General features: G+C 43.5%; 1 protein-coding gene across 1 annotated transcript; it reads left to right on the forward strand.

Annotated features, from left to right (window-relative positions):
* The first annotated feature begins 1,443 nt into the window (after positions 1 to 1,443).
* Positions 1,444 to 26,376, forward strand: LOC116293674 (uncharacterized). Its single transcript, XM_089025351.1, has 14 exons — positions 1,444 to 1,645; positions 2,160 to 2,534; positions 19,172 to 19,285; positions 19,576 to 19,814; positions 19,940 to 20,118; positions 20,284 to 20,383; positions 21,065 to 21,394; positions 21,504 to 21,621; positions 22,264 to 22,355; positions 22,482 to 22,602; positions 22,692 to 22,808; positions 22,981 to 23,151; positions 23,231 to 23,392; positions 25,691 to 26,376. The coding sequence occupies exons 1-14, from the start codon at positions 1,444 to 1,446 to the stop codon at positions 25,702 to 25,704; spliced, it is 2,334 nt and encodes a 777-aa protein (XP_088881477.1). The 3' UTR covers positions 25,705 to 26,376.
* The last annotated feature ends 143 nt before the right edge of the window (positions 26,377 to 26,519 follow it).

The raw sequence follows: 26,519 nt of genomic DNA on the forward strand, positions 1-26,519 counted from the left end.
GGGCTTGACTCACTGTACTGGCCAACGATTCCAATAAATTAACACAACAATGGTCGTGAAAACAATCACCAGATAGACTAGACATCAAATTTTCTATCGATTCCGCGTGCGTGGCAGGTGGTGCAATAGACTTGCTCCAAGTCTCGCTCGTTTTTTCCGTTGGCGAATCGTCGAATTCAAATTTCCGCACTTCGGGTTCCGACAGATTTCCGAAGGGAATGACCGGAAAAAAAATGAAAAGCGAGCGAGACTTGTAAAACTCGGCATCTCATTAAAATTCGACAAGTTGGCGGGAGCTTTGATTGACATGTGCCGTTTGCATTTCCAGGGGGCATACGCGTCGGCGTGAGCCAATGCTAGCCAGTGTAGGGGAGGGACCGAAAAGCTATACAGCCTGAATTCGAGAACTTTGGGAGTACTTGCTGTATTATTTGTGTAAAAGAAATAGCCAGCCACTACAAAGTGCCAAAAGACAAAATCATTCGGCTTTTCAATTCTGATAATAAAAAGACTTGAGATCGAAAATTATTTGTTAGTGACTATTCATGCCACGGACATGAAAGCATACGTTAAGCCTTAAAAATCATGTAATAGCATGCAGATGGCTTATCGTAATCTGAATGAAGCCGACAGGATTTGATTCCTAAATTTTTTAATTTTCACAACTGATCTCGCATGTATCATGGAAATCAAAGGCTGGATGACGAGGATTTTACACTTTGTGGTCTTGGATAAGACAATCTCTTGTGATTTTGATTCAAAATCCACATCATTTTTACATTGGAATGCTTCGAAAGCAAACGGGAATAACTGATATACAGTGGTCTTTCCTGAACCCGTTGGCTGCGAAATAAAACAATCTTTTCCATCAAGAAGACTGCTAATAGCTTCCGTCTGATAATTCACTAAGATTTTCTAGCTTTAGAACATTCTTAACTGCTTCGATGGCTTTTTCCCCCATAACTTTTCGACTAATAAATACAAGAACCAAATCAAATTTTACCAATGGCCGAGGATAAATGACAAAGTCGTGCAATGCGACTCCCCCCTGACATAGATTTGGTCTCTCATGTTCTTGCTCCTCATTAGTTAAGAATCAGTCGATATATTACGTCAGCGGACAGAATCCTGTCCGCGAATATTAATGAGATGCCGAGTTTTACAAGTCTCACTCGCTTTTCTTTTTTTTTTTTCTGCCATTCCCTTCGGAAATCTGTCGGAACCCGAAGTGCCGAAATTTGAATTCGACGACTCGCCAGCGGAAAAAATAACGAGCGAGACTGGGAGCAAGTCTAGTGGTGCAAGGGATTAGCTGATCAACACAACCTCTTAGCCAAATCAATGACAATCATTGAATGTCAAATCTCCTCAAATCAAGCATAGTCGTTGATTTGGTAAACGGGACATGAGCAGAGAGAGACTAGACCCCATTCATCCAACAAAATGGCGACGAAGAAAAAGGAAAGTACTAGTGATGGTGAGGATGATTTACTGGCAGAGGCTGAAGCTTTACTAGATAAACTTCAGCCAAAAAAACCACGAAAGGATTGCCACTTTGAGTTTCACATTAAACCTTCAGGGTTAAGAGAATCAAAGTATACGTACAGGCCACGTTTTAAATCGAGTTTGGATCCGGCTTCCAATGGTGGGTAAATTTGTTAGAAATTTTTGTGCCGATTTTGAGCTTGTATATCAGATACATAAAATATTTGATAGATGTGTTGATAAAATATTTATTATTTCCGTTCTTATGTGGACTATACAAATCGATTTTAAATCAAGCTTATAGTATTTAATATTAGCTTTAATTTGCATAAAATGCTTACATTTAATAATTTCTCTCGAAACAGAAGCTTGCAGTAGTACACTTACTGTACAACAAGAAAATGATGATTTAGAATTAATACAGGAAGATGTCGAAGCAGGTATCTATATAGCTCTGTCATGATTATAAACGTTTAAAGATTTGTTCAAGTTTATTTAATTGTTGTCAGCTTTTCTTACTCTCTGGCCTATCATTATAGATTTAGTGTATGCTTATTTCTTGTAATCGCTAAAATGAAATTGAAAATGATTATTTTAATTGATTCAGAAACTTTTTGGTTGGACAACAAAATGATAATCAAAATTTAGTATTTTAATTTTTATTAATTGAACAGATCATGACCACCATGAAAGTCTAGAAGAGACTATAAAAAGATGTCAAGAGATTGTAGATTCTCTCCCAAAATGCCATCAGACATGGGATGGGAGGATGAATTCTTTAAATGAAAACTGGGATAACTGTAGGCCCCAAATAATGGAAGCTGTTGTTGCTGAAGAAGCCACAGAAAAGCAATTATGTTGCTTGTGCCTTCAAAATACATGCAAGATAAGGTGCTATTCATGCCATGGTAGGAGGTTTTGCACAGCCTGTGATTTGATTGCTCGCGAGCATAATGCATTTCATGATAGAGATGTGTTGGTGAATGGTTTTTTCCAGGCTGTTCCGCCAACCACCTCTGTCAATGACAACGGCGATCTTGTCACAATAAGTAAGTTGAACAAGTCATATTTCAAGTGTGGGTTCAGGATTTTGTTTGAGTTATGTCCCAACTACTATACCAACAGCAGTAAGGGGGACACGCGAATCGCCGGCACACCCCCAAAAATGACACGGGTATAACCCGCAGTGACGAGGCCCTACAGGGGGTCTTGCGCGATCGGGTGGCATCGCGAAAAGTCCTTACTGCTGCTATATTGGGTACCGCAAACGGAGGTTAAAAAATATCTTATAAATATACGATGCACGAATGTAAGAAGTTCGTTAACGACTTTTGCATAATTTGTCTAAGACCTAAAGTTAGCGTACCTAAGCCAGAACCCTTTTGGTGTTGTGGTAAGAAGATGCAAATAGAAGACGACACGTCAGCACAGTGTTACGAATGTGGTAAGAATATTCGTAATGCCGTACCAAATGCTACCAGAGAGCAGTATTATGCCAATGGAGGTCGTAAGAAGACCCCATACAAAAGAATAAAATACTTCAGAGACTGGATGAGTCACATTCAAGGTCATCGGCCGGTATATTTAGACAACGAAGTAAAGAAGAAAATCATAGACCATTTAGAAGAGCCAACCCCACAAAGTCTACGGAAGACAATGAAAAAATTAAAACTAGGGAAATATTACAAAGCTATTCCCTATCTTATGTCTGAAATTACCGGTAAGTCTATTCCTGAGGTTTCTGACATGCAAAGAGCCGAGTGGATGTTTTGTCGGCTGAATAAGGATATTCCTTATTACCCTAACGTAATTTACGAAATATTTTACAAAATAGACCCCAGTCACCCCCTATTAGAATGGATTCCGAGAAGATGAAATGTGCAGTCGAAATCCCCCTACGTTCTTTTCAAAGCAGATGTCTACTGAGCGAGTTTTCTTTGGAGCTCCTCCTTTGCCTCCTGGTAGATCTTTTTGCGAGATTCCTCGGAAAGATCTTTCACGATGGTTTTTTTATTACCCGACTTTAGCTCCCCGTATTTCTTTTCCTCCGCGAGGATCAAAGAGAACTCCGTGTCTTCTATGCGGCGGTCCCGCAAAGCCTGAGACACCAAGTCGGCGATGGTGTTAGCCTTTGCTTTTGCTAGGGCTATGTGAGTGTCGTGCTTGGATATCTTACAGGACAATTGCTTCATAATACCTGTCGTAACAGCGGAAACGATGCCGCAGACGGCTCCAACGCTGGCCAAAGGAATGCCGACGACTATTCCAGGTCAGGTAAGTGAGGTAGCAACGCCGGTGCCCGTTAACGCCACGGACATGGAGCCGGAAGTTATCGCGATTTTATGTAATATGCTTCGGGCTCTAGCATACTTTTTCCTGACCTCCTTATAGTGCTTCGTTTGACCCTCTAAGTAAGCGAGGATTAAATTTGCTTTATTCAAGCGGAAGTTCTCGGCGTTTAATTCTGTAGGACCTATGTCCTTAGTGGGAACATCTGGGTACAACTGAGGTGATGAAGGTATAACATCCATTATATACTAATGTACGACGCTTTTGGGAATGATATTGAGGAGCAGCCACATCACGACAACAGGGATTACTGGAACTGGAGGGCGTTTAGGAAGATGTTTCCGCATGCAGACGCCAGTAAGTTTGAAAGAAGACCCGATGGGATTTACTATAACGGTTCTAGGATGTACAGTAATGAGGATTTGAAACCTACGCTGGTCGATCAGATAGACAATCAACTGAAGAATTCTGGTTATGTTGAACATAAGCCTAAGCCAACGCCAACATATGTTGAACCCGTGCAAGGTTGGTCAAAGGAATTATTGCTTGGTACCAGTACTTATCCGATACCCGCAGTTACGTTTAATGAACATCCAAGCTTGGACCTAACGTTGAACATGCGGATCTCTAACAACCATTCCTTTCCGTTAAAGGTGCGAGATATCTTCAAAAACGTGCCCATTGTTCATACCACCGCTAAGGAATCTCATGAATGGTTAAGCGGTCCTAACATGCGTTATTGGCCGCAGCAGTTGAACTTTGCGGTTTGGTGCGCCACCAGCGGTTGTGGGGTAAGCGCAAACTTGATGAAGAATTCGATATTCATGTTTCACTTCCACTTCACGGTTAGAAGAATACTACATGAAATGGGTGTTATTGCGCTGCCGGGAGATGCCACGTTTTATCCAAGAGATAATAAATACAGCGTGCCGGCTTATAACAGACTTTGTAAGGAGTTTGGCGTTGTAGGGAAGGATTTCCGATGCACTGCCGGCGCTAACAATGGTCTGGGACATATTTGGGCTTATTGGGGGATTGGTGGGCACGAGCTAAGCGATAAGGAAGTGCATACGCTGCGGTTGCAGTGGGACACTGGGTATCACAAAGAAACTCACGACAGTAGCACCTTCTTCGAGCCAAATGCCAAAACCACTAAGGAAGTCAGAGACGGACCTCTGTTCAAAGACGAGGGCGGTAAGTATGCAGGGGCCAATCCACTGATTATCAAAATTACCAACGACGAGCAAACAAAACAATACTTTAATTTCATACCCCCAGAAGGTAAAGGACTAACCAAAGCCGGCCTTGCCCGTTTGAACCGCAGCATAGAAGCTTACGTGTATTCTATCCTTGGAGCCCAAGTAAATACCCGATCAAGTATAATTGGAAATACGGGCGCCGCAGAAGAGACGCGAGCCGAAGCCCTGATCTTATTCGAAAGTTCGATCTTGGAGGGCGACATTAGCAAGGGCGTACAGCGTTACCAACTAGCTATACAAAATTCGAAGGCCCGACTGGACTATGCAGTAGCCCCGGGTTGTTGGTTAATGCCCAGTAATTTATCTATAAATACGGGCTCCGTAGTAGGATACAACAACAAACTTCAACGAGCTACTAAGGATATGAAGTTTGGGGTGAATGACGTGAACTCTGACACTCTTAGAAGGCACTTTGTTGAACAGCCTAAAAAAGTGCACCATACGCAACCACCTAAGAAAGTGCAGCTAACAAAAGAAGCATACCGAGCGCCTAAAAAAGAAGAGGAATATGACCATGACTTATTAAAAGCCGGTATAGTAGTTGCGGGCATTGGTCTGAGCTATTATATATGGCGATGAACAAACCCTACGTAGCTGGAGTAGATTGTGTCTATACGACTTACACAGGCGAGAAAAAATACACCCAGGCGTCTTGGGGTGTTGTTGAGGGTATGTCTGTGGATCTGAACTACTCGGGGAAGAAGTTAATCCTTTGTAGTATTTGCATTGGCACGAGCAGCCACGCCAACGTGGGCTTTAGGTTTCTAGATGAGAATGGCATACTGCAGCCTATGCGTGTGAAGACAAACAACAGGGAGCCTGCGCATTTCTCCGTAGAGCCGCCGGCGAATAGCGCCGAGAATTTATCGGTTTGGACTTTTCACATGGTCGCCGATTGTCATGGGAAAGTAAAGCTGCAAATGAGAATAGACGATACGGGAAAGGTTACGGTAAATAGCATAGAGGATCAAAGAGATCGACCTTATAATCACGCGACCATTAGCACTTTGACGGCGGTTAGCCTTTAAATATATGAATCCGCATCAGAAGGAAACTCGTTACGTTCACTATTTGGAGGAAAAGAACCATGTTGAATCCACTGCTTGGAAAGACACTGGCATGTGGGTGAAGGTTGGAGGCGCTGCGTTGGTTATCTGCACCATTAGCATTAATACAGGGTCGGGCGCAAATGTGGGGTTTAGGCTCGTCGATGAAAATGACGCGCCCCTGCTTCCTTACCGAACTTCGACGAACACTAGGAAAGTTGCCCATTTTTCGATGGAGCCCTACACGATATCAGGTGAAGACCTAACGCCGGTGACTTTTCACATGTTAGTCAATTGCCAATATGCCAAGCTGCAAATTCTCCCCCACGATGGCGGCGTAAGGATAAATTATGTCGGCGGCGCTGCCATCCCCGACACGGCCTGGAGTCATAAGCCCATTAGCACCATCAGTGTGCTGCCGCTAGTTCCGCATTATCAAGGCGGTGCGAATACTATCTTTACTTATCCCAAGTCGAGGACGCCTCGGATGCCTGACGACGATAAGCCACCAGTAATACACGAGGATAAGATTAACCCCTCATCTTCTTCAGGAGTACCACCCCAATAGCGACAACCAAGATCCAAATGTTGTTACCCACGAACTTCAACAGTTCGCCGCCGGCCCTAAGTGCCAAGGAAACAACCGAACCCAGCAGCCCAGGAATGCCGGCTGCCATCTTTTTCCCTAAGTCCGTCAGCCCACTGCCTAATTTCTTTACGCCCGCGCCTGTAGCCTTAAGCGTGGATAGGATAACTCCTACTACGGTGCTAATAGCAACCGCAAATGCCAGCGGAATACCATACTTCACCAGAGCTCTTTTTACCTTTTCCTTGGTGGTAAGCCCCAGCTCCTTTTCCAGTTTTTCCTTTTGAGCTCGTAATTCCGCAAGGCGTATTTCAAGTGTTTCTACTTCCTTTTGGGCTGCCTCCCTTTCTTCCTCGGTACGAGTTTGGTCCTCGATTACTTCTTGCTGCCGCTCTATTTGCCCCTCCAGGTCTTCGATGGCCTGATCTCTTTGCCGGATTTGTTCCTCCTTAGTATTGATTTCAGCCATTAACCGCCGCCTTTCCACCAAAGAGCCAGCTATGGTGGTTTGTAGGTTTTCGGTATCGTCTCTAATTAAGTCTAACTCTTGCAGGGCGAGGTTAAGAGCCCTTTGAGCCTGATTTCTTTCACGTCGAATTCGGGTTCTTTGGTCTACCAACTCACTTATTTCTTGATTTTTAAATTCGACTTCCCTCCTATGTGCGTCGGCAAGCCGTTGGTTTTGCTTCATGTATTCTTCCTCCCTTTCTTCCAACGTTTCTCGCAGCGCCTCAACGGAGGCGCCTGAGCCTCTAGCCTCCTCCAGGTCCCTTTGCGCTTTATCTCTTTCACGCAGGGCTTTATCCAACTGGTTTCTCATTTCTACCATTCTTTCGTTACCGAACTTTTTTTCAGCATCGACAATTAGCTGAGTTTGCTTTGCGTATTCTTCCTCCCTTTCTTTTAACGTTCCTTGTAGCTCCTCGACGCGTTTTTCTAGCGCGACCTTTTCATTCAGGGTTTGCAACCTTTCTAACATGCTTCGGGTAGCATGCTGAAAGCCTTTTAATCTTGAGACGTCGCCCCTAACGTCACCATTTTCATCAAAGAGGGGTTGTGGTTTCGTCCAGCGGTCTTTGTCAGGAAATCTCAGGTCTTGAACGCTTATGAGGACTTTGTTTCCGCGTTCCGTGAGTTTTATGCCATCAGCATCAAGGTGGGAATAACGCTGCGTTAGCTCTTGCATTGCCCACTCTACGGTTTCCCGCGCGGCTGCCTCTGGCTGCTCCACGTTTTGAAGCTCCAAGTACTCGGGGATGGGTTCGTTAGGCTTCTTAGTTCTCCACATGTCTCTTAAGGTGGCTTTGGCGCGTTCCCATCTGCTACCATACTTATTTTCTAGGGCTGCGTCGTAAACTAGGGGGTCGGTATCCGCGCCTTTAGTCCATGCGTCGAATTCGTCGTCGTTAATGTCTACTTGACCTTCTTCGGTAAGGGGGTCAAAATCCGTTCCTTCTACTTCCATTATATATGATAAGCTCAAAGTTAAACCCAAACGTATTGCCTAAGCAAGTAGGTGGGCTAAAAGCAGAACGCACCTTTCACCGGGTCACATTCACGCCTTCTAGCGCAAAGCCGGGGGAGACGCTGTATGTAGGCGTGCCCCGCCTAACGGATAACCTAGTATTGGTACCCGGCACCTTGGCTTTAAGGTTCGACCTAGCGGTACAGTCAAGCCCCACAGATGAAAGGATTATCGTTAACAACGTGGGTCGCAACATTGTTTCTAAGATGCGCGTAAAGTTCGCCGGGGAATCGCTATTAGATTTGAATAGGTATGACTTATACACCACGTACAAAGACTTATGGTTAACGGCATTTGACCGCGCGCAAAGGATAGAACAAGGAATTGGTAGTGTCATTCTACGTAAGGTCCGCACACCTACGAAAACGCAACCTACTGACGGCAGCGGAGAAACCGCAGTGGCAGACGCAAAGCGAATAAAGACCGCCTATGGTAGCAAGTATGTCATACCACTGGACTTTGAAGTGATTACGAATCACGGTGTGTATTACCCAAGACAGTTATCCGAGTTACAGTTTGAAGTAACCTTAGCAGATGCTAATAACATCATTGGTGGGCTGACCACTGCACTTACCACAACAACCCCATACTCTATTACCAACTTAGAGCTACAGTACGAGACGGTATACAGCGAAGAGCTGGCCCGTAGCGCCGGCATGGAATACAGTGCCGGAAAGGCATTCCTTTACGACCACGTAGTAATGTACAAGACGTTCAGCTTCTTGGATAAGACGGATGAGGTTATCAACCAAAGCATTAACCTCCCCCGAAGAAGTCTCACGGGGTTAATGCTGGTGTTCGCCAAACCCTACGAGGCCGGTAAGCGCGACTCCGAAGACTTTCACAACCCCAACATTACTAACGTGGGGGTAAGCGTTAACGGCGTTCCAAACAAGGTCTACTCGCAGGGAATAAAGCCTGAAGACGTCTACAGGGAGGCAAAGCGTAAGTTTGGCGACCAGGTAAGTCCCGAGGAATTCTTTAATGATAAGTACGCGCTGTGGATCGACATGCGCACAACGAACGACGAAGACCTACATGGTCAGGGTTTACGTCTAGTAAATACGCAGGATGGCATAACATTGGAGATCAAGCGCACCAAGAACGCCAGTGCGAGCGACGGCGACAAAATAAACTGCTACGTCTTCGTCGTGTCTGACGCGCAACTGAGCGTGGAAATGAATCAGCTAAAGAGCGTTGCCTACTAGGACATTTTTGATAAGAAAATGTCATACGTATACCATGTTACGCGTATTCCAAAACAACGACACCAAACTGCAATGCATAGTGCAAGGCGACAACCTGTACTTCAAAGCAAAGGAAGTTGCGGCTGCGTTAAGCTACACGAACTCCAGGAAGGCTGTGTCAGACCACGTATCGGAGGAAAATAAGGTAACTTTAGGGGACATAAAGGGTGTAACTCAAAATGACACCCTTAACGCGCAACCGCATTCCGTGTATTTAACGGAGGAGGGCCTTTACGAATTAGTATTTGGATCTGAAAAGCCCATAGCTAAAAAGTTTCGCAAGTGGGTGTTGGGTGACGTCCTTCCTACGTTAAGAAAAACGGGTAAGTATGCGCTTGACGGTCCAAACAAGTTGGTATTCAAGATCGAAAACGAATTTGACCTGCATAAAAAGGTAGTACACTACATTCGCAAATATTACCCCCAAATGCTCGTAGCGCCCGGCTTGGGTGAGCTGCAGGACTCGGACAGCAAGCGCATAAAGTGCTGGCAGAAAGGATATCAAAGGGGTCAACCTGACCTTCTTATCTTGAATGCACATTTGCGATACCGCGGTTTCTGCGTGGAATTAAAGACGCCAAAGGGTAATGGGGTGTTATCCGCGGATCAACGCCTGCTGCTGCAGCGGTATGAAGAAAATGGCTATAAGATGCTGGTGAGTAATGACTACGATGACATTTGCCGCGCCATTGCGGACTATGCGCAGGGAATTCGCCTGCCCTGTAGGCGGTGCTGTAAGCGCTTCCGAAGCGCGCAGACTCTGGGAACGCATTTAAAGATATTTCATAGATATAATGGGCATAGTTCAGCAAATGCAGTGGCGAGATTTGACGGAAGGCATCGCATATGAAATAAAAAATTACGTTGTCTTCGAAGAGCCAAACCGCTTGCGGCTGCTTTTGAAAGACGAGCAGGGCATAGAGTATTCCCTGTGGGCGCCCGATAGGGTTCGGTACGTCATACAGGGCGAGGAATTCACCCATCTGCGCTCGCATGGTAAGCAGAAAGGGCGGTGGGAGTTCGACGTAGAAAGGCGGGTCACTCCGTCTCCTCTGCATGTGTAGACGCGTCCAAAGGTAGGGTGCGCTGCGCTTTAGGGTCCGCTAAGCACCAGTGGCCGGTAAAGTCGCTTTCTAAAAATGCGTTGCCGCAATGAAGGCAGTCGTATTTTTTACGCGGTTTGGGTAGGGGCTGCTTACGGGGGCCAGCAGGTTCACAGGCGATGCAGTCGGCGGCAGGTTCGCACGTAATACAGTCCATATATTGAAAGGGCGATTAGGAATCCCCCAAGAAATGCGGCTGCTTAGGCTAGCATATATTGCAAGGTCCTCTTAAAAGGGGTCCTCATAATTATTGTTGATTGTTAACAAACAACAATAAAAATAAAATCAAGGTTTGAGACTCTTTGCGCAAACCAAGACCTTCATTATTTCTTTTTTATCCCTTACGGGCTTTCTCGACCGCCTCATTACTCGCATGCCAACCATTAAAGCGATCTAAGTACTCTTTAAAGCCGCCCTGACCCTCATACAGGCAATGCCAAATATGTTGGTCACTTCTTTGACACCCACAGCGATCGCAGTTAGCCTCCCAGTAATCCCTGTTTTCCCAGCGAACGCCTTCAACGTGATCGAACTCCGCAAACGTTTCGTCTATTTCCTTCTTACGGCGCGTTAACTCCTTTGCGGTGTCGGTGGGACAACATCGAGCCGCAACATCGCCGTGTTTGAGACATGCTACGCTAATTAAGTCGTAGCTGCGACATCTATGACGATGCCATGCGTCGGTAACTTCCTCGTCGCAGCGCACGCATACGTTCTTTAAGCACACCCTCTTATTGCGGTGATACTCCAGCGCCTGCACGCTGCTAAACTGCTTATCACAGTCCTCGCAAATCGTAATGTTAACCCTCTTTTTATCGCATACCCTTCTTTCGACGTGGTATTCCAACCGCTGTTTGGAGCTAAAGCCCCTACCACAATTCTTACACTCCATTATAACTAAGTGTTATTTAACCCTTATAAGGGATACCGCATGAAGTCCTTAACGGACTCTTTTGCCCAGCCCGCCATCGTCAAGAGCGCACCAAACCTTTCTGCGCGCTTCAGACCGCACATTTCATCGTACAACTCCTGCACGCGCTCTTTTAACCGGTCTATCTCCTCCCTTTGCATTTCTATGGTGTCTCTTTTATCTTTTGCGTCGGCGACAATTCTTTGCACTGCTTCCACTGGGTCCATCGTATATATAATGAACCCAGATCACATGCCTTGTAACGCTCTGATAGTAGGACCCACCGGCTGCGGAAAGACCCAGTTCGTGGTAGAGCAGCTATTAGGACCCTTTAGATACCGCTTCGACTACATAGTGCTGCTCTGCCCCACCTACGTGAATAACCGCACCTGGACGGGCATAGGAGCAAAAGATGACGACTTCTTCGTAGATATCTTAGACCCTAACGAGTTATCTGGACATCTTAAGTTTTGGCACAAGCAATTCCCTAAGGATACACAGACACTCCTCATACTGGATGACATTGCCTGTGGGGATGACGTAAAGAGAAGCACTTCCGAGCTTGTTAAACTCGCCTTTAGTGGTACACATGACAATATTAGCGTTTGGTTGCTTTCCCAGCAGCTCACCAGCGTCTCTAAGCCCTTCAGGGAAAACATAGGTTCACTTGTCGTATTTTATACTCCGAGCAAGTCAGACCTGGAAACCATCTTAAGCGACTACGGCGGCGAGATAAGCAAGGAACAGTTACACGAATACATGCGGCATTTAAAAACGCACCAACATTCCAAAATGATCTTCTCTTTGAGGTTTCCGTATTCCATAAAGATCTGCGATCTTTAAAGTCTTTGATTCCTAATGTATATGGATATTGAGCAGCTCTTAGATGAAGTCCCCACGCAGCTAGATGAAAGTAACCTCAAGGAACAACTTAACATCCTTGTGTCATCTGGGAAGTGCAAAGAAATGATAGGCAAGGAACTTACCCATGAGCAAGTTAACAAGTTGTCAGAAGAGGAGGTTAAGAAGTTCCATAAGAGGTACGAGGCTGCCCTTGCAAGTAAGACCACGGACGCCGTAGCAGATTCCGCTATCCGACTTGCCACTAAATTGCTTGGACTTGCGCTGCCCATAGACGACGTGGAGCAACTACGGAAGGACATAAGCGAGGACTATGTCATCGCCCAAGAACTTAAGATAACCTGCGGGTGGTTGTCTTTGAAGTGCGGTAAGTTAATGGCAGTCGCCTCTGCGGCACTTCACGTAGCTCAGCACGTCGACTTGAAGGAACTTACGACATCTTGGAAAGACTTCAAGAAGGACAGAGAAGTCGAAAAGGTCTTCCAGGCGGCACTTGCTGAGGTACCTGATGACTTAGTCAAGTCGTCCTCAGGAATTACCCAGGTCGCCTCAAGTACTTAGTCAAGTCGTCCTTAAGTACTTAGTCAAGTCCTATTAAGTTACTTATCAAGTCCTTCAAGTCCTTAGATATAAATGAGTGAACCAGAGTCGAAGGTAGAGGAGCAGCCCCAAGAGGAGCAAAAGATTACCAAGGCTAAATCTCCAGGCAGAGTCGCGGCGGGGAAGAAGCTCGCAGAGATGAACAGGAAGAACAAAGCAAAGAAAGAGGAAAAGGTGGAAGAGAAAGAAGAGGAATCCTTTATTAATCCTGGGTACGTCATCGGCGCGTTAGGAGTTGCTATAGCAGCAGGTAGCCTCTACTTACAATGGCGGGCAGCAAAGCCAGGGGCGAAATTGGAGCCAGCGCATTACACGCCTACGGAGCCGCCCGTGAGAAGGAGCAAAATACCTGAAATGGAGTAATAACCTTCTCGCTTTGTAATATAATGTCAACCGCGTTATTGAAAACTGTTGAAGAAGCAGCTATCATTACTTCCATCGTTGCGGGTATTGGTTGGGTAGGTAAGAAAGTGCTCAAAGAAGACTTTACTGAAGACCCAAGCAAGAGCTTCGCTAATTTTGCTAAGATGACCGCTGCCGTAGGCGGGGCTATCATGGTAAAGGATTACCTACGGAAGGAAAAGTACCTCCCTACGGTGTAATATATATGGCTAGTTTAATCGCAGGTGGAGTTATTGCAGCTTTAGCATTCACTGGAGCTAATTATGGTGGTCAGTACTTGGATAGATTAGTCAGAGGTGATCGCAGCGGAGATTTAGCCGCCGAAAGGAAGAGACACGACTTAGCGCTGGAGAAATATCAGCGAGACGTGGCGGCTTGGAATGAAAAAAGACAAGCTTACAGGGATTGGTTGGATAAGAACTACCAAGACAAGATGCAGGCAGACAAGAACTTCGAAAATACAGACTACGCCTTTAAGCTTTATGCGCAGGCGCACCCCACGGCATTAACGGGGTTAAGAAAGCCTCAGTTCAAGAATTACTACCAGCCTTCTAAGAAACAAAAAGACAATGAATTGGTCTTTGTAGGAGTCGCAGGGCTGGCAGGAGGCGTAGCTTTGGCGTATTTAGTCTAAGTCAGCAAGCGTAGCTTGCTTCTAGAAGGGGACTTGTCCCCTGTAATATATGATCGTCTTTTTGGAAAGCGACAAGAATGACTTTACCACTTATCTGAATCCCCCCATCGAAGCCCATAAGGTTAGGCTGGTTAGTTGTTCTTTGTACAATTCTTGGTATAATTTAGTCAATGGCATGGTCACTGAGCATAAAGGCGGCGGCAATTATCAAGGTGTAATGCTGCCCGATGGACATTACACGCCAATCACCCTTGCTAAGGAGCTCGCCAAGCGCGGTTATACTGTCACCACGGGATTACCGCACGAAATGACCCTCAAACATAATATGCCAAACTATTCAGTAACTTTTGGAAAGTCTGACCCATTGGGATCTTTATTATGTGCCTCGGGCAAGACAATTACCGACACAGCCATACCTGTGAAATGGAAAGTCGCATCCTCTTACGAAGTCTATTGCGACTTGGTCCATAGTTACAACAATGGAGAAAAGTCTTCTCTTATGTCCAAGTTTCTGCCCAAAGGTAATCCATTTGACCCAGTAGAATACACTCCCATTTCTTTAAGCTATGACTTGTCTAATTTGGTAGAAAGCATAAACATCACCATTAAAGTGGACGGAGAGACGGTGGATTTTAACGGACGTAAGATCAATCTCGTCCTGGAATTCATATAATGGGCCGCGTAGAGGACAAACTCAAGAGGATTTACTATGGGCCTGAAGGCTATTGGAAAGGAGCGTCGGCCATCAAGAAACTCGCGACCGCGGCCAGGGTATCAGAAGAAACGGCCAAGACCTGGCTAAGAAAACAAACCCTCTGGCAGGTTTATCTTCCCGTGCCTAAGTACATTCCCAGGCCCAGCTTCACCGTAAATGCCCCCAATGAAGTTCATCAGGCGGATTTGCTTTTCTTACCGCACGACAAGGTGAGAAGAAAGACCTATAGATACGCTTTGACCGTAGTTGATATCGCAAGCAGATACAAAGACGCCGAACCCATAACCAGCAAGGATTCTGGGGAAGTCGCAGAAGCCCTAGGTAGGATTTATAAGCGCGTCTTGAAATGGCCTAAGCTGCTGCAAGTGGATGCGGGGACGGAGTTCATGGGCGTGGTTACCAAGACCCTGAAAGACCACGACACTAAGATTAGGAGAGCTGAAGCTGAGTACCACAGGGGTCAGAGCATCGTCGAAAGATTCAATAAGACCCTGGCCGAGCGCCTCTTTGGGTACCAGTATTGGAAAGAGCTGGAAGATCCCTCCAAACGCAACAGGGAATGGACCCAGAGGCTCCCCCAGGTCGTCGCGGCTTTGAACAACAAGGCGGCCAGGGCTACGGGAATGAAACCCAGGGATGCCATAAAAAAGAAACACGTGGAACACAAGTCCTACGTCAGAAGTTCGAGGGCGGTCGGACTGAAGGAAAAAAAGCTCCCCCGCGACATAGTGGTCAGATACCTCTATCAGCCGGGGGAACTCGAAGGTGGCAGTAAGAGAGCAACGGATCCTAACTGGTCCCTGGAAACGTATGAGATTTCGAAGTCCGTCACCAAGGAAGGGCAACCCGTGTTGTATTACCTAAATGGCCCAAGTCGCGGATTCGTCAAGGAAGAACTGCTCATAGTCCCCAAAGACTCAGAGTAGTGCTGCTCCACGCGCCCGATTACACTCTAGGCATGTCAGTCTTACGTTGCCTCTGCAATGGCCGCGCTTGTTGTTGATACGATCCACGGAGAACTGTTGATCGTCATTCGGGTCAAACCTCCATAGTAGAGGTATGTTACATTTGGCACACCTTGCACCTTTCTTATAGGCGTCGTCCACACATAGGTCGAACGTCATATTTTTTTCTTCGTCGTGGCGCTTGTAGCGAAGGAGTTTCTTAGCAATGTTCTCTTTGGCTACGTCTTCTGGGGTGCGGTCGTAACGCATTTGCGGCCCCCAGGCTCTTTTTAACTGTTTGGCATATTCTACGCGGCTTACGGCGGTGTATATCAAATTACTCCAACACAGCCGCTGGTCTATGATCCATAAGGTCTCTTTTATGGTAAGTCCCTGCGCGCTGTGGACTGTCATGCAATAACCCAAGCGCCAGTCTGGGTGGGAGGTAATTCTTTCCACCTTTTCTATGGGCACCCAGGCTTTATCGTGCGTTACAGCGTTCTGCAGTTGAACGTCGGTACCCGGCACCCAGACATCTCTTCTTTGCATGCGGGTATCGTGGGGTTTGTAGCAAACAGGCACCAAATGACTAGGAAAGCGCTTTTGGTGTATTTCGAACAGGTCTTTCTGTATGCGAGACTGTGCCGCGCGCTTACTACTTAGCACCAAATCCTTTGGATGCCATGTGTAAAGAAAGTCCTCGTATTTCTTCGCTCGTATGTGCTTACGTAGTATCTTGTTTTGTTCCGCGTCGCTAAGGCCCCTTAATTCCGCCTTTAATTTACGTACTTGGTCTTTGCTGCGGTAGTCGGTGTTGATTTCTTCACAGTGGTCTACCATTCCTTTTAACCATTCGTGGGGCATTTCTCCGGCTATTGGAGGAGGTTGGCATGGATCCCCAGCAAATATCACCTGGCATTTCCCTTTTAGGAAGTCTACGAACTCCTGCAGTATTTCCAAGGGAACGGTGCAAATCTCGTCCCAAAGTATTACCGGAGGTATGTCGCGTACTGCCTCCGGTACCCACTTTTGGCCATTCCAGCGAAAGAAGCTGTGGTAGGTTTGCGCGTCGTAACCCATCTCCGTTAATTCCCTTTCCAAACGATGCGTAGGAGTTAACACCTTTATCTTTGGAAAGAGTTCCAAAACCCTGGTGGTCTTACCACTACCACCCGTTCCGTAAAGGTAAGACAAGCGTTGGTAGGAAATGGGGTCCGTAACTAACGGTAATGGCTCTTCTGTGGGGGTAATGGCGCCTTTTGTGTGTCCACCATGATATTCCACACGTTCTCTCCAGGCTTTTATCTCTTCGTCTTTAACGCGCCATTGACCACTTTCCGCTAACTCGTCTTCGGTGTAGAACTCCTGCATCTTTTCTAACACTTCGGGCTTTACGTACAGGGAATCCGTGGCTACACGTGGTATGTCCTCTTTGTCGAACCGTAGCAGCATCGCAAGAAGGTTAATGTGCGCATATGCTAACATACTGGCGCGTAAATGGTAATATTGCGGTCTGTGATCTTGGTAGTAACACAGTGCATTCCACTTATGTTCTTTTTGACCTTCTACGAAGTAGTTCCACTTTTCCACAGATACCATCGATCCATCATCATGTGCGCGCTTTACGAGGAAGCTTAACTCTCCTTCGTCCGTTATTAAGCGTCGCTGCATATGTTTTTCGCCTTCTTTTGCGCCCTGAGTGAACTTTCCTATGACAACCCGCGCGGTGGGGTTATGCTCAGGTAACCATTTTGTGAAGGAGGAGTGACACAATATGGCTTCGTGGGCGGTGTACGTCATAAGTTTATGCTCTTCAAAGAACTTTAACAACGGCACGGGAATCCATTCCTTCTCCTGTAAATGTTTACCATACCACACGTAAATTATGGGGTGTAAGCCCTTTGCTAACTTCCATGAGGTTAATCTTACAAACCCCGTAGCTGGAGCGTCATAGCTGCCGTCTAAGGACACACGAAAGAACTGTGAGTCTGGATGTCCGTAGCGGTCATAATACTCCTTACAATCCCCCAATCCTTTAAAACTTGCGGGGTAACAGTGTTTCATGTCTAAGGAGACGTATTCGTTTTCGTCATACTCCATGTTCCACAGACCTCCATGACCATGCTCTACACAGGCTTTGGCTATGTCGGCGAATTCCTTAGGCGTGGACTTCCATCCGTTCCTCTTCTTTGCGGCTAAGAAGTCCAAACTACGAGAGCTAAGGACCTCGTCTGAGAAGTCTTCCCCTAAGGTTTCACAGGCACTTTGAATGCGTTGATGTTCAATTTCGGGGCGGTAAAGAGTACCATCCTGCGTCATAAACTGACTTCCTTCCGAATCCATCAACCAAACGGAGTTTTCGTGGACTAATTCTATCAACGGAGAAGCTTTATAGACCTTAGTTTCCTTCTTTTTTGGGAACCTAAGTTCTCGCCAAGCGTGTCCATTGTGTTGGTAAATGATTATGGGGGCACCTCTACCTCCGTATTTGTGCGTACCTGGGTAAATGAACCCGTCAGTGATATCTTTTACGTGTATGCGGTGTTCTAAGGCAGTCTCTAACTTCTTGATGTTGTCTATGGTGGCTCCGGCCTTATGTGTGTCTTTTTCGCATTTCCTGATGGCTTCTCTTCTCTTTAAAGTTAACTTACCACCACGGGTGGAGTCCTCAAAGAACTCTCTTACTAACTTCGCAACACAGTTACCTGGATGTCGCATTGGTTTGAGCTTCTTAACGTCGGGCTTCTTAATCTCGTACGCACCGTAAATGACCACAGTAACTGGGTAAGCGACCTCGTAAAACATCATGTCAGTGCCTACTAACGCTCCCGGGCGCGTATTTTCACTTAAGACAAACAGGTTTTGCTTACCTGACGCCCGAATAGGATTACGGCCCTTTTCGATTATCCACTCGCCGTCTAAATACTTTATAAACGTCAACTCCAAACGGTAGTTACCTTCGGGCATCATGTCGATAATTTTTTCTGCTCTTTCTTCGTTCATCGTCTCATCTGTATCTCCCTCCATAAATGTTGTGAAGGCAAAGTCGGCGTCCAGGCGATCCAACACCTGAGTTCTTAGCTTACGCACAGTTTTGTTTCGTATGCTCTTGATGGCGTCCATCTATATCTAAGGAATATCTTAACCTCCGTTTGCGGTACCCAATATAGCAGCAGTAAGGACTTTTCGCGATGCCACCCGATCGCGCAAGACCCCCTGTAGGGCCTCGTCACTGCGGGTTATACCCGTGTCATTTTTGGGGGTGTGCCGGCGATTCGCGTGTCCCCCTTACTGCTGCTATACCAATAAGTACTTAAAATTTGAGTTTTAATACATACAAACTATTGCATACATATTTTTAGCTTAATATCAATATCACTTTGGTCTAATTTGTTCAAGTAATATGCATACATATGCATTTACACATATGCATTTTAATAGCCTGTGTATAGTAGTGTCCCTCTAAGAAGACTTAGCGGACTGCTACGCAGGCTAACATTTAAATTGTACTTAACATACCTTTTATAAATGATACTCATCAATGTCTTCTACACTTTATACACAGACAAAAGTCCATCATTTTTTAAGCCTTCATGCTGTTCATTTTGTACCGATGTGAATTTGGAAGAGTGCTTTGATAGTGATAGTAACTGCATTCTCATCATTGTAAATGAGAAAGGTATGAAAATTGTGACCACTTCTATCGCTCTTCCATACAGAATTCACTTAAATTGCTCATTTATTGGTTGATTGCAATAATTAATTACTGTTATAGAAATAGCCCACATCCTTCCTGGTATGCCATTTTGTATGTGTTGTTAATAGAAAATTTCACTGATATGTTAGTGACGAATAATGGAAAAACACTGTTTCTACTCTACCACTCTATGAAAGTTGTGTTGTGGAATACCACTTCAAATGGTGGAATTTGATATTCTTAATAGATCACAAACTTTTTTTTAAATTCAGGACGATTTGACTTCAAAAAGCCATCTTTTCGATGTAGAAATTGTGGAAAGGATACCTTGTCACTATCTTTTTCTACAATAATCCATTGTGGATATTGGCCTGGAAGTCCAAATGATCCCAACTATCTTTTCCACCAAGATCTATTCTTTCTTTGGGACTCTTTACAAAAGAGAATGCCTGGCACCTCAGAATCATCTTTTATCAAAGGCTTAGAAGATTTTTCCTTTTCAAAAGCAAGGGTACAGTTTTCTTAAATCATTCTTATAATCAATTTAATGTGCCTGAGAAATTTCTCAAACATACTTTATATTATGGTATTTTATTCAAATGGGCAACCAATAATTATAATTGATTATTATTGTAGGCACCAAGTATCAACTCCACAACATTTACTCGCTCATTTCGGGAGTGGAAATTTTGCCAGTATGAGTTGTCATTGTTACAGAAACTTGACTGGATGAAATGCCCTCCTTGTGCAGTCAACCAGCATTCATGCCATGTGGATGGCAACATGAAGCTCTACCACTATAAAAGATCTGGAAGGTAATTTTGAAGCTACTACTGTGACTAGTGCTAAAGCTTTTTTAGATTGCAAGCCTTGAAAATTCAAATCTGATTAATGCTTGTTTACCAGTAAGTAAGACCTTCTAAGCAATAAGTCCCATATTATTAATTATTATTATGTATATATAAATATTCACTTTTCAGCCAGCGGACTCCTTCCTACTATGAGGATCTTTTTATTGCAGATAAAATAGAGGTGGATGAACACATCAGCAAAATATATTCAAAGCAACCAAAGGAAAAGGTACCTTTAAGAAAGTATTTTAAGGCCCCATCCACACATATCCGGAAATTTTTGTATCCACAAATTATATTTTTGCGGATACGAAAATGTTTGCGTCCACACGCAGCGTATTCGAATCGTTTTTACCCTCCACACGTATCCATTTTTGTAAAATTTGCGGATACAGACACAAAAATTTGTCGACACGTGTGCACACAACCTGGATCCTTAAAAAAAATTGCGGATACGTGTAGACGGGGCCGAAGTTTCAATTGATCAAAAAATATACATACTGTATGCCACTGCACTGTTGTTTTTTACTTTAAAATATATCCATATTTTTAGTGCTTCTTCATTTAAAGTCTCTCACACTCACAGCCTTTACATTCATGATCTTATTTCCATAAACATGCTCTGCTCTTGAATTCATTCCTGTATGAGGGAGGAAAATCCTGTTGGCATGAGAAACATTCCAATGTTACTGCACTAAGCAAAAGTGTATTTTTTTCATGGGAGACAAGTCCCGCCTCAACAGGATTCTTGAAGAGAGTTGAGGATTAGAAAAAGTAAGGAAAAGGAGTAGAATAATGCACATATGATATATTATCCTCAGTTATGTATACAGTTACATGTAGCGAAAATAATCACTTGTAGTAATGATATTCAGTTGAATACAAATACACAAATGTATTTTTGCTTCAGGACAAGAACGATAATACCTGTGGTGAGTCTCATTGGAAAGCTGCTAGCAACAGAATGAAAAAAATGAAGAATTTAGACGAGACTGGTTTAGAAATTGCAGGTTGTCGCCATGGCATTGCACAATGGGCAGTGAATATGTACCGGGGGGAAATCTATGGATATCCACACTTCATACAGGAAAAAAGAATGCACCAAGCCAATGTTAGTTATTTTTGGGAGGATGTTGTTTGCAATTATTGGAAATGGGCTAAGAACAGAGGCATTCTTGTTGGTAAAATGAAGCCTGCATTGTCTGTCATGCATGCCAAAGCACATAGCTGGTCTTGCCAGGTGGGTTTCTTTTATGTAAAAAATCAAGCTTTTGACATAATGTTAATGATGAAATGGTGCTTAATGATAAACTAACATTTTCTTTGTTGATCGATAACATTTACATTAGATAATATGGGGAGGACGTTGGCAAAATGAAAGTGCATGGACAACTGGAGAAGAAGTGGTACAAATCAATTCATACATGTCACGATGTGGAAATACAACGAAGTATATGCTCCCTGAATGTAAGTAGGGTATAGATTTTATTGTGCAAACTACCAAATGTTAGTTCATAATAGATTATTGATATTAGAGTGCTCACACTTAATCCGTGAAACAAATACTAATTTTTAGCACTAAATAGTGATAATTAAACAATAGGAAACAAAGGATTCTATATGAAATAGTGCCAATTAGTACTATTTAATGTTCACGGTTTTAGTGCGTGCACTCTACTCTTAAAGCTATATACCGATTTAACCGAAGTCTGAAGTACTATTGAAATCCATTATTGTTGTCACGTTGAATATAGTCTTGAAGAAACCTATAATGATATTTGTATAAAGGATATTACATGGCCGTGCGAAGATGAGTTTTATCATGAGTGAGCGCAACGAACGAGTGAGATATTTTCAACACGAGAAGATAAAACTCGTGTCTCCAAGCTTGTCCAAGCGGACATGTAATTTTCTTTTAATCACAACTTACTGAGATTTAAAAAGCTAAAAAGTCATAGTTTAGTAAATACAAAAACCAAACATACACATCTAGTATGCACAGCGAAAAGGAAAATGTCTTTAGGCAACACGATTTTAAAAGGACATTTTGCTGTAATAATACCTATAAATAGTAATATATATGGGCCATTGATGGTTTTCTTTATCAAGGTCGTGATGAGCTTCTCACAGAACATGCTTTGACATGGAACAGAAGGAAAATCTTTAAAATGGTCGATAGCTTATACCAACGATATGTGCGAGTATGTAATACAATCATTACGTTGAAAATCGTTAATATTCTGAACGTGTAAATTCACTATACCTGCAATTACATTAACGTACATTTTGTGATAATGGCCACCAGTAATGTTTGCTTAACTCTGTAGGCTGTAAAAATGAAATCAGAGTCATCAAATGCTCTGCACAAGGCTCTCCAAGAGGTTGATTTTGACGTGCAACAGACACAAATAGACACTTGGAAAAATGAAGTCATTCAGAATGCTAAAGGTATGACATTTCACACCTACCATGCAAGATCTCTGATTTGAAACTTTTGCACATTTTTTTACATTGTATTCTCGATTATATACCAACAGAAACGCAAATGATCCATAACTATAGTGAAAGAAAAGAGCTGGCATCGTTCGAAAGACAAATAGAAATGACACATTTCTCCATTGTACAAACGACTATGTCGATTGGGAAACTTGCAGGTAAATGAACACTGAAATCTGTTATGCCGACTTCTTACTTTCTTTACATACACAGGCTAGATTACGTCAATACCGAGGAAGGTTTGTGTTTTATTACCACAATAAACTCGAACGGGTTGCTTTGTTTTGATTGATGGTTTGATTGTTTGATTGATTTACCTTGTATTTTAAGCAACATCCAAACAACGCACCCGTTTACGCAAGAACATGCTTAACCATAAAAGCAAACTTAAAAGTCTCGTAGACGAATACAACACATTGGTCGACGAGAAGAAGATTGGCAGTCAAGTGGCTTTGGAAGATGTGGAAAAGGGAAATTTTACATGGGACTCATCCTTGGGTGGTAATTTTTACTTTCTTATGCATTTAATCAGCTGTTGTTTCAATTTATCTTGTATACACACATGTATTTTATTTTGTAGAGACACCTATTAGAGTGAAAGCTCGATTAGTGGATCTTTCAGAGCGCAGTCAGAGATGGGATGAAGAAATACAGCTTTTACTGTTGGAAATGAGAAATTTTCTTTCATTCTATACAGACAATAAGGTCCCACAAGTAATGAAAGAAATAGCACAACTACGAGGTAGGTAGATACAGCTGTAAAGGGGACGTTTCTGTAGGCGCGCGACTTTTATTCTTATCACTAAATGAACATTTCACTGATGGCTTCCCTTGTAAAAGGGAGTTGGTTCGATTCCAACAGAAATGAAATTGACTGCTGCTGGAGTAGTAAGTTTCTGGCGGTCGATAACTGACACGGTTTATATTATTATGTTTTAATTTCGTACTCCTATATTAGTGATTTATCATCGCATTGACAGTGAAAAGGGAGAGCGATTTGTTATACAGTTATCACAAGAGTAAGTAAATCCGTCGATCCGCGCAAGTTTAAGCCCAAATCTGCGCCGATCCGCAATTAATTTCAACTCAAATCCGTATTCAGAAAACGACCCATAATCCGCAATCCATGCAAGAATGGATTTTTTAATCAGTGACCCGCTGTCTATAGGACCCGCGAATCCATTAAATTTTTACTGGAAGTCGAGATCCGTGCGTTTTTAAGGGCTACCTAGGCCTCGAATCTACATTCCCCCACCCACCCCCCCCCCCCGCATCCCCCCCCCCCCCCCCTGCTGGCAGCACAACACAATATATTAGGCCCAAATAAAACAATAATTTATCGTCATATAATTTCAGCAGTTCATTTAAATTTCATATACTGGTAAGTCCTATACAAACTAGCCTTGCCTCGAGTTGAACCGGCAAACGTTTTTGAAAGTCGCATTTTCCTCGATCTGTGGAGAAGGCCAGAATGGGAATTACTGCTTATAAAATAAGAATATTTATAATATTCGCATAGCTGAATTATAATTAATACTTCTAAAGACCACCTTTTCAAAATTTGGGCTATGTGGTTTATTGGAAAGGAATTTTCGATTGTGCTAATTTTGTTACAGCACTAACAAGAGCTGTTGCAAAGGCGAATGATAATGATACATGATATGAAATTCATATAGCGCACTTTCCATGTAAAAATGTTTTACATGTGCTTTACCATTGTAGCTTAGATTAGTAGTAAATGATTAATATTTCTTAGTTTTTAAAAAAGTATAAGCAATTTAAGCCCATCGTTGTTTACGGTCCCCCGATAACCGCATGATAAGTGTATGTGTGGCGAGACGTACCTCAAGTCCTTATACGAGAAGATGCGACTCCTAACAATCATAAACAATTATCAGAGAATTGTTCGAAGTGGATATTCCCACAATGGCAGTGAAATGATTGCACAAACTACCATATATGGGGTTCACTTCAATTTCCGTCACTGTGACTAGCTTTGCCATGAACTGAACCCCAGCTGAACAAACGCTGAAAGTGGCCTTTTCCCCGGGGGGAAAGACCAGAATGGGAATAACTGTGAGACTTTAATAAAGGGGTGAGTCTCAGCTTGAAAAATAACTGGTTTGAAAAATGAAGGGGGGGGGGGGGGGGGGGGGGGAAGTGGGGAGGGGGGGAAGGGGGACTGAAGACCCCCTTCAACAGAAAAAAACAAAACAAAACAAAACAAAACTGAAGAATTAGATACTTTTGTTGTTTTCCGTCGTGTTGACCGAAGAAACTCAATTATTCCCCCCTAAAATTTTGCGTGGATCCGCCCTTGCAATAACTGTATATATATAATAGTTATTTGTTTTCTTGACACTATTAATAATAACAGAACCATCTCGTATTTCCTTTTTTTGTTCCCGTTTGCAACACGAAACAACGGACAATGATACAAATCAAAATGAAATCGCTAGGGTGTCAGTGAAAGGGCATTAGGGACAATATATATCTTGATATATAATATCGATACTGAATTCAGCACTAGATGATTGAGTTGTGACGAAAAACGATATTCACGATACCATTCATATATAAAATAAATGTCAGTAAAAAGTGTTGTCAATGACATTGGTATTTACATGTTTCTCGTTGTGCTTCATTACATAACTCATTCATGGAAACTATATCTCGTGTTTTTCAAGCTGTCGGAACATCCATTAGTATAGAGTCATTTTCGTGTGAGTGGCGGCTTTCAATAGTTACAAAACGGTTACGGCAGGAATTTCTAATGTTTTTATTGAGATTACGAGGACCCCGCCCTCTCATAAGGGAGTCCCCTGGAGCGATATATAGCATCACGCTTCATTTACGTAGCCAGTGGTCTTTCTTTTCTTCTTATTATATTTTGTTCTCGTTCCGGTGCCAGTGAGTACATACACAGAAACTCTGATAGAAAAGAGGGCCAGACGCGTACCCAACGGTTAAGCATTGTGTAAAGTGTAGCTTACACTGGTGCCAGACTTAAAGGCCGTGTGTCTTGACTGTTGTCCCTTAGAAAAATGTGGATGAGTCACCTGGAGATGACTGGCAAGACTGCCGATGAGAAGAGGGACTTGGGCCTGACTTGGCAGTTCTGGTGAAGCATTCGCGGAAAACTGCCGAGCGATGGTACGATCTGACCAGCAATGCAAAGAAAGCTGCAAACCTTATCCTATCTGAGCTTGCTAATTCGGAATATCTAACCACTATAACATCTGCTAACCAGCCATCGATCAACCCTCCATCCATTCCATCAACATCTATTGGACGACCACCATCTAATCATTCCTGACCAAGCCTCATCTGCGTCAACTTCAACATCGACCGTCCTTCCATCATCATCAACAAACACTCCCCAACTAGAAGTCAAGCACGACAAATTTACTCGGTCGCTGCATGTTCCAGTGATTCCACTGAGACGACAATTCCTCGCCAACATGGTTGTATGAGAAATAGAGGAGGCATACAACACAATACTTACACACATACTTCACCGGCGAGTATCCTCTATATTAAACTCACAAAACAACTACTATCCACACACCCTCATCCACAGCTCCCTCTTGGTCACCATCACTTGGGGGTTTTGGTTCGAATTGTTAAAAAAATTATTTAATGCGAACAATCTTGAGCTTTGTTGATATAATTAATCATATTTATAATGGGGGAGGGTGATAGAGAAGGAAATTTAGCTGGTTTTAAAAAATCGAACTGGTTCAAAAATCATATTAAAACCTAAACGACAACATATATACAAATTACAAATAAATCTATATAATTAGAGTGCTTTCATTATACCCGTGAAACACTTTGTTATAACAAAATTGTGCAAATTAGTACAAAAT

This window comes from Actinia tenebrosa, unplaced genomic scaffold, assembly GCF_029948245.1.
Source record: "Actinia tenebrosa isolate PJP-AT-01 unplaced genomic scaffold, QUT_ActTen_1.0 utg1471__unscaffolded, whole genome shotgun sequence".
In the NCBI taxonomy this organism is placed as follows: Eukaryota; Metazoa; Cnidaria; class Anthozoa; order Actiniaria; family Actiniidae; genus Actinia; species Actinia tenebrosa.